The sequence below is a fragment of the Neolamprologus brichardi genome, chromosome 13 (assembly GCF_056152115.1).
Source record: "Neolamprologus brichardi isolate AB-2024 chromosome 13, ASM5615211v1, whole genome shotgun sequence".
In the NCBI taxonomy this organism is placed as follows: Eukaryota; Metazoa; Chordata; class Actinopteri; order Cichliformes; family Cichlidae; genus Neolamprologus; species Neolamprologus brichardi.
Genome location: NC_142116.1, coordinates 26,516,477 through 26,525,098, shown reverse-complemented (window position 1 = coordinate 26,525,098; position 8,622 = coordinate 26,516,477). Strand labels below are relative to the sequence as shown.

General features: G+C 40.6%; 1 protein-coding gene across 1 annotated transcript; it reads right to left on the bottom strand.

Moving 5' to 3' along the window:
* Positions 1-2,677: 2,677 nt before the first annotated feature.
* On the bottom strand, positions 2,678-5,431 carry LOC102776407 (tumor-associated calcium signal transducer 2). Its single transcript, XM_087850379.1, has 9 exons — positions 5,097-5,431; positions 4,418-4,522; positions 4,069-4,330; positions 3,918-3,983; positions 3,763-3,826; positions 3,573-3,671; positions 3,291-3,488; positions 3,163-3,204; positions 2,678-3,067 (listed from the first exon to the last, which is right to left on the bottom strand). Exons 1-9 carry the CDS (start codon positions 5,155-5,157, stop codon positions 3,044-3,046), a joined length of 921 nt encoding a protein of 306 aa, XP_087706505.1. The 5' UTR covers positions 5,158-5,431; the 3' UTR covers positions 2,678-3,043.
* Between the last annotated feature and the right edge of the window lie 3,191 nt (positions 5,432-8,622).

The window sequence follows — 8,622 nt, the reverse complement described above, 5'->3', positions numbered from 1 at the left end:
GAGGGCGCCTGTTGTTTCCTGCCTTCCTGTAGGGCAGAGTGGCCCAAGCAGGAAGTGAAACTCTTAGTGTTACAGTCATGCATAATGATGAAAGCGGGAGGCAATAACAGGTAACCGGATGGAAGTGGAGCACAGCTGTTTTAAAATGTGTTTAAACCACCTCATCTGGGGCTGTCTGTGTGCAACTTTTTGCAGTAGATGTGAGGGAAAAGAACTGTGGACTTGGTGGGTTGTGTTGTTGTAAAGGAACCAGATTGTCCTCTTTGTGCTCCTGGTTACTGAACAGCCAGGAGAGTGGTAAAACTTTAATCATGTACAAATACATAAGGCCTTTCTCGTGAGGTCAGTGGATTGAATCAGCAGGAGGTTTCGACTCAGAATGTTACTTGACAGCTTTTGTGGAAGTATGGAAAAGTGTACTTTATGTACAGCTGTTTCTTTATGACACACATTCCTCTATACTGAGTCCGTTGCACAGTTCGGTGGCCATCTGCACAAACTGCCCCACTTTAGGTATTAACATATAAAATCTTAGGTATTATTAAAAAAAAAAACCCTCCTTGTTTACTTGTTATGAAGTCAAAATTTGGCATTTTAACACTTTTGTATCCAGCCTCAAGTGGCCATGTGAGGAACTGCACTTTCCATTGGCTTCATTTTATTCTGCCCAGAAGGTTCCAGTCCAGTCTAATTATTCATCAGAAACTTTCCACCTCCATACACACGCACACACACACACACACAGAAAAATCCTCGGTTCATGTCAGGAACAATATTGAAGGTAAATGAAAACTGTGCTGTGAACAGGTCAAAGTGGAAGACAGTGATGAAACACCACTGCCCATTTTTCCAGTAAACAATATGGTGAGTAAACATTCACAACGGAGCCTTGATGGCTGTCAAGTCTGAATGAGAAAGCAGTTTTAACTGAAAAAAGGTGTGGATAATAAAACAAAATCGCACACACACTAATGGCTAAGGGGTCTTTTTTAAGGAAAATTCAGCAGTGTGAACTCAGCTCTAAGAAATGTGTATTTCTTAAAAAGTATGTAAAAAGAAGGTGAGAAGATGTAGGAAATGTGTTTTTAGCATGTTATTGAAAACATCCGTTGGTCACTGAACAGAGATTCCAGAGAACTGTAACGTTTTTCTTTGTTTGCTGCTGTGACAAAACACGAAACCGAATCTGATATAAACCTGAAGACAAACTGGAAAGGCATGACAGTTTAATGTAAGGTACTCCTAGTATTATCTTGATCCAGTATACAGTGAGAATAATCAGGCTCTATTTATTTGTGACATGGAATATATGTATCTAAATCCTGGAAAGCCTGTGTCCTGAAAATGAAGCTTTGATTGAGCCACTGGTGTAAATCCCAGACATTCATATAAAAATCCTCACTCTGTAGGAAACTGTATAAATCTAAAGTAAGCTTTAAATTCGCCCCACTGAAGCAAACTGAACACCGACATGTCGGTACCTGCAACAGGTGCCTCACAGCGAGCGGCACGCCTTCATTCCTGCAGTCTTTCACAGAATAGAGGGGTGGGGGAGGGTAAAAGGAGCGAAGCTACATGATACCTAACCTGGCTGAACAAGTTAGAGATCTGCTTTTGTGCTCCTGTTGCTATGGAGCTAGAGAGAGGGGGCGGGGCTCACAGGAAGGCGCTGGGTGAGGCCAGAGGGAACTAAGGTAGAGCAGGTGACTGATACTGTGCTTTATGTGGGGACTGAGGTTAAAAGAAAGTAAGTCAACTGCTGATGTTGAAAACAGAATGAAAACGCACACAATAAACAGGAAGGTATACTTCTTTAGGTCAGTATTCTTTCAAATGTGCTCCAACCTTCAGGAAGGCTCCACACTGAAAAAGTGTAAACAAGCACGGCCTCCTCGAGTGCTAGCTTCACAGAACCAACCACATACTTCTTGCAATACAAACATGTTGCAACAGGAAACCAGGCGGTTTATTTATATATTCAGATTGAAAGATAATGCCAACTTCACAGTTTCTGTTTGATGAGACGATGTCTGCCATTTTAGTCCACTTGGACTTTGGCCCTTTCACCCGACTCAGTCAATCATTCCTGCCCTAACATTTTAAACCGAGGGCAGTCTCAGTACAAGCATATGCATGCATTCGTGAGTGAGATGGAACCTGTCCGACGGGTTCAACACATCGCCAATGACTGAGCGCAGCTAGAAATGACTACCTATAATAAAAGGTTGTCTGTCTCACCTGAGGCAGTGTGACACACAAAAAGAAGTCCTTTCCATCTTGGCCATAGTGGCACAAAACTGCTAAGATCTGAGTTTTGCTTAACATACAAAAGTCCACTACAAAGCACATTCACATAATTCCTGCCACACCCGTGCAGTAGCTGATCTCCAGCAGACCTGCCCCTCTAAACAAAGTGCCTGTTACGAACAACTACTATCAGAGCAGCCATCTTCCCAGACAACGGAGGCTTTACGCTTCTAAGGAAATACACCAAAACATGTCTGAGAGGTGGAGTATCGAGGAAGGGGGGAGAATAATTAAAAACCCACACAACTTTAATTCAGCTTCAATCATCTCATCATGTTCAGTAGTTTCCTCCATCTTGTTCCCATCCCCCACATTTAGTCTGGTAACAGTGGAAAAATACAGCCAAAACATCAAGAAACCTGCTTCAGTGTCTTTTAAAGCATGTTTTATTACAAACAATCCAAACAAACACAATAGAAAGTAAGAAACTGTACACTCTGATGTGGAATTTAAATTCTAATGTTAAAATGAGGCATGTCAGGCACACTTTAAAAATGCACAGTACTTATATGGCATGTAGACCAGAGGGATGATGCTTTAAGACTTTACATGATTTATAAATAAATTGTAGCAGTAATGACACCCCAACAAAAAAACAAAAAACAAAAGGTGATTATTCATTTACAATCTGCAAGTCTCAAAAGATAAAAATGGCACACTCCCACAGCGAAGAAAACAGAACATGGTAATCCAAAAAAGGCGATTGTATGCGTCGACTCTTCACACTCTCTCTGCTTTACATTTGCTCCATCTCTCTTGGCTGAATTAGAGGAAAGAGCAGACACGCACAAAAAGTTTAGACAATGACCCTTTTTTCTCAAAAGAAATTTACCAACAACAGGTCGTTTATCTCACCTGAGCTTTTTTGTACTTCCTCTGTCGCTTCTGGAAAAAGAACTGCAAACACAGAAGAAACCAAATTATGGCTTGAAGAACAAACGTTAAAACAACAAATGACACTTCTGACATGCAGATGCGCTCACCACAGCCAGCAGGCCAGCAATCACAGCCAGCACCACCACCACGATGACGGCGATGATCCCGCCTGTCAGGTGCTTCATGGTCATGGTCGGGGGCTCCTCGTCCACATAGTACACGATGATCTTCTCCATCATCAGAGTCTTCCCATCCACAGAAGCGGTAAAGTTTTTCTGGTCATGAAACAGTGGCAGCACCTTCACCTGCAGAAAGTCACATGAAATGATGAAGTTAGCCAGTGGGTCCATTATACAAAACGCACACACACACACACAGGTTGTACATACGTCTTTCTCCATGTAGTAGGCCATTTTGGTCAGGTCATATGAGCGATCTCCTTTCTCCTTATTCACATCAACCACAATCATGCGAGCGTCTGGGTCATACTGTAGAATGACAGGATGTTAGTTAGCATGGCAGTGGTGCTTTTTGCTTTGTTCTAAATTACAAGCACTTTTTTGTTGGACTCTCACTCACCTGAACTTCCTTTACCAGGCTGGGGTTAAGTTTGTAACGCTTTTCAAGTTCAGTTGCAATAGCACTGTTTTAAAAAAGACATTAGGATGGTGAGATCTGGAAATGTCAGCCTCGGCATGCTTCTTAACTTTTAATAAGGGCTGAAGTGGACTTACGTCTTCAAATTGTTTTTATTCACGTTGGTGGGCCCCTCCTTGTGTGTCAGCTGAAGACGGATCCAACTGGGGGAAAAATAAAATAAAGAAATGTTGAATACTTGAACTATTCATCCTCACAAGAATCCTTCACTATAGTAAAATCACTTACTGGGTCTCCACCAGCTTCTCACACTTGAGGGTCTGGTCTCCCTTGTCAGTTCGACGAACTCCAGCGCTGTTGACGCACCAGCACACATCTGTGCCGTTGCACTGCTTGGCCTTGAATCTGCCGTCATTCTCACATTCAGGGTCATAGATGCCATCGTTGTCCACAATGGCAGTCTCGTGTGGCTTTCCTGCAATAGTGCGAGTGCTCAGGCCCTTTCTAGCTCTGTACATTTCAGCTTTCATCAAGAAGCACTTGGGGATCACTGAGGGGGGAACAAAGTGCACACCATGAGCAGGCTGGAGTGTCAAACAGAGGACATGAAACAGGAAGGAGCCCCTTTATCACTTACATGCTGTGCAGTCTATGAGCTGTTTAACACCATTACCAACCAGAAGAGTACATGAACATGGGGATCCGTCGCATGTAGCCCACTTCATAGTGGCACATGGTTGACCTAAAAAAGGAAAAAACACCACCACACTGGCAGGTTATTAACAGGAACTCAAATATGTAACCACATTACTATACTGTGACTTCCCGAGGCTTAAAAAAAAAAGAAAAAAGAAAAAAGAAAGGGAGAACCCCCCCCCCACACACACACACACACTTAAAGCTGGAATACAATAGAAAGATGAATCTTTGGTATGACAGTGTTTGAAAAGATTTAGTCTTTTGTCTTCCTTATAGCTCGAAACGGAGACGTTAAGTCGTACAGGTAGACCAGCAGGTTTGCCTGGGCGTTGGTTTCTCCCCACAGAGCGGAACAAACCTTCCCAACCCCCACCCACCTGAACTAGCTAGTGTTACATTAAAAACAACTTTTTGGTCTGGCGACTAATTACAATATTTTAACAAATAAAACAAGCGAAACTACATCTCATAGAAAGCTAATTTATCTATGTCTTAAAAATAAAGCTGCTTCAAACTTTAAAAATGTTTGTTTTTGTGAAAACTTCCATCAAATCTACGTCAAAATGAACTGCGCGATTTTTCAGCCAACAATTTTATATCAAATTTAAACTACTTACAGTCCTGAGCTGAGGCTCCGACCGCGAGAGCGGCGAGAACAGCAAAAATCCACATTTTCATGATCAAACGTAAAGAAAAGTCTTCGTCTGTCCGCTTCCTATGCGTCCGTCTCCCGCAGAGGTCAAAGACCGAATGAAGAATGCCCTCGACGCGCCCAACAAGGCTCCTTTTCTCGGCGCAGGTGTGTCCCGGTCAAACCTGTTTTAGAGAGGAACTAAAGCGCGCGCACTCACAGGTGAGACGAGGAACCGAACGAGCGCGAGCACACGCTTAAAAGTTGAATTCAAATTCAAAGCAGAGCTTATCCTGGATTATATTCCGTTTGGTAGTTGTTGTCCACCTGACGGAGGAAGGACCTGAGCAGTAAAATTTATAAGAGAATTACTCTCATGACGTCAGGCTAATTTGCATAGGCGGCGCAGTGCGGGGGGAGGGGGCGGGGGAAACGCACCTGAATCCGGCATGACCATATTTGCCCTCTCTCTGTTGAGATATTTTCATCTTTCAAATCATAAATAAATTTAACATTTACCCCTTATGACGTCATCATCTTGTTATATTTATCAAAAATGATCTAAACTGAATTTTGGTTTAAAATTTGGTTGAATTCATCTTTAAATACCTTTAAATGCCTATGTAACCATCGGCTTTTAGTGTTTTGGGTTCACTAACACAGAAAGGAATCTGTTAGGAACTGCAAGGAACTGGTTATTAAGGTGTTTTTCCCTCTTTTTCCCTGTTTTCCGTGTTGATATTTTCCTGACGTGCTTGTTGAGTTTTGTGTAAAACATGTAGAAAAAGGCAAACTCTCCTAGGCTATAGACGCCATGTCATGTGGTGTTGATTCATATCATAAATTTTACTTTTAAACAAATAAAAGCGTTTTTTATTATAATTATTATTTTCAACGAATTTTATTGTAAGACCGCCATCATAATATTCCCGCAACATTTTGTGGCAGATAACTAGAAATCCCACGTTGCTACACTGAAACTACCTAATGGTGTAGTTTCACTTTAAAATACATAAGTGTTGTTCATGCAGATGTTTTTCCTTGTTATGAATTGTGAAACACTGCGATGCGATGACATCATCAGCAGGTATCTAACAGAAACCGGAGAGGGAGAAAACATTTCTCAGGTGTTGTGAGTCACATTCTCACGGATGAGTCACAGCTTCGGGTCTCTGTCTGAGAGATACTCTCACCAGCTCTGCACAAATCCTTTCTTACCTGATCTAGCTAGGATCAAGTGGCATAAAGTGTTGTTTTAAAAGATTAAACTTTTAAGTTGGGGACAGTTTTTATTTGGGCTTCATGCACAGCGAACCAGACGAATGCTCTGCTGCCACCTACGGCACACAGTGTGCTTTTTGTGTTTTTCCTGACACACCTTTCTTTTTTATGAGCGTGTTTATAGATTGAGAATCTTTAACTGCTTCTTCTTCAGTCTGGACACTTACCCGTTTAAAGAAGACAGTTGTTAAACACTTAAAACTTTAGCAGGGTTTTATATGTCACTCCAGAAACACGAAAGGAAACAAAGACACATATTGGAAAGAAATCGCTTCACTAGGAAAAACTGAAAAAATGTGTTGCATGTATTTCCCAATTAAAAAACACGCCCTGTTCTTTTTGTACACCATAAACAAAGTGCTATAGAAATAGTAACAAGTGCTTTCTTTATATTTTTTTTAGACACAAATATTATCTACAAGCAGATACTTATTAAATGTATATTAAATGTAATTAATTAGATTAAATGTACAAAATTCGGTGGTAGAGAGCAAAAGATCTGATTAACTTTTTAATTCATCTGCATAGAAAAGCCGTGCCTATACGAAACAGAAGGTTGTAGCCCATAACTACTAACTACACAGAAAGGTCAGGCAAACACCAAATGGGTTTCCAGATTTGTCATGAGAACAACATATTAAATCTTTGGAACTAAATGTAACAAGAAAGTGTGATGTCTGTCTGTTTAAAACACCAGATGGTATCTGCAAGTGGTGTAAGTCTTTCATATCGTGCACCAAAATTATTATAGTTTACTAAAACTAAACTGGAAACTACAAGAAGCAAACCTCCGCCGACACAGCTCACTCACTGGTATTTATTTTGAAGGAAAGATTGTCGTATTTATATATATTTTCTAGATATTCATTTTGTTTTCTTTGTTCTTTTTAAAGAGTAAAAAAAATGTAGAAATATGTATGTAGCTTGTTACAGCTTCTTTTATTTTACTTGGATATATTTTGCATATCTTATATTTTTACTTTATTTCTCAAATGCTGTGCCACTGGAGAGTGCCATACAATAACATTTTTTACAAAGAAAATTGTAAAAACATGGCTTTGTGTGTGCACTGTAAAAAAAAAAAAAAAAGCACTACAGTTATTTCAGTAACAAATGGTTCGAGATATTTATGCTTCAGTTTTGTTGCTGGAGGTTCTGGTTTTTTAATTGAAGGTTTCTTGGCACTAATTAGCAGGTCACTGTGCCTGGATGAAGCTTGTTAGCCTTAGCTGGTAACGTAGCGCTCCATTCTCTGGTCACATTTAACTTAAACAAAAAGGAATTGCCTTTTAGCTACAATAAAAATGAGGCTGATTCATAAACACAAAGGTTATCCAAATTGTTCAAAACAAGTACACATAGGTGCAAAAGTATCAGTTTTACAGCTTTTTGTATTAGCTCTACATACTAGATATTATAATCTCATGTCTCTCATTACAGTCTGTGATAAACTATTAGCTGTAATTCCAGCTCATGGCAGACATTTGCGGTAGGAGCAGCACACAAGTAACAGTAGTTGTTGTGTAAGGAGTGACAGTCTGAGTAATGAACAAAATAACACTGAAACCAAGAACAAAAGGACAGCTCACTGTCATCGTCCCAGGGTTTCCTGGACTGTCTGTTGTTGTTTTTCCTTCACTCCTCACCACCAGGGTGGAGTCTGGCTCTGGTCCCCACCTCAGTACTCACCTGTTCAGCTCTACTCACCTGTCTGCCATCACTGATAAATTACACACATGCCATCCATTGCTGCTGATTACTCCTGCACTACTTAAGGCCTTGGTGGAGGCTGACTTGTCGTTGAAACTTACGGTTCACCATGGCTAAAATGCAGCGAGAATTACAAAAGGTGGAGGGTTGGGCTCTGAAATGGGGGTTTAGGTTTTCTGTTTCAAAAACAAAATGGATTGTTTTCACACATAAGACAATAAATTGCCAGTTGAGTCTAAAGCTATATGGGAATGACATAGAAAGGGTTGGCTTTAAATATTTAGGTATTTGGTTTGATGAACGGCTTACATGGAAAATACACATTGGGAAAATGACTGAGAAATGTAAAAAGGTTCTGAATATTTTACGGTGTTTAAAAGGTAATGACTGGGGTGCAGACAGCATTGAGAGCTCTATATGTAGGTCTCATAGGTCAGTGCTGGATTATAGGTGTCTGGTTTATGGTTCAGCAGCTAAAACTTTGCTAAATGACCTGGACAGAGTTCAATATGAAGCTCTGA

Bases quoted from the DNA above. Each gene is read 5' to 3' on its own strand.
- LOC102776407 (XM_087850379.1), bottom strand. From the start codon at position 5,157: ATGAAAATGTGGATTTTTGCTGTTCTCGCCGCTCTCGCGGTCGGAGCC. The intron at 4,523-5,096 runs GTAAGTAGTTTA...TTCCTTTTTTAG, and splicing joins CGGAGCCTCAGCTCAGGACT to GTCAACCATGTGCCACTATG. The intron at 3,827-3,917 runs GTAAGTCCACTT...TTTTTAAAACAG, and splicing joins AATAAAAACAATTTGAAGAC to TGCTATTGCAACTGAACTTG.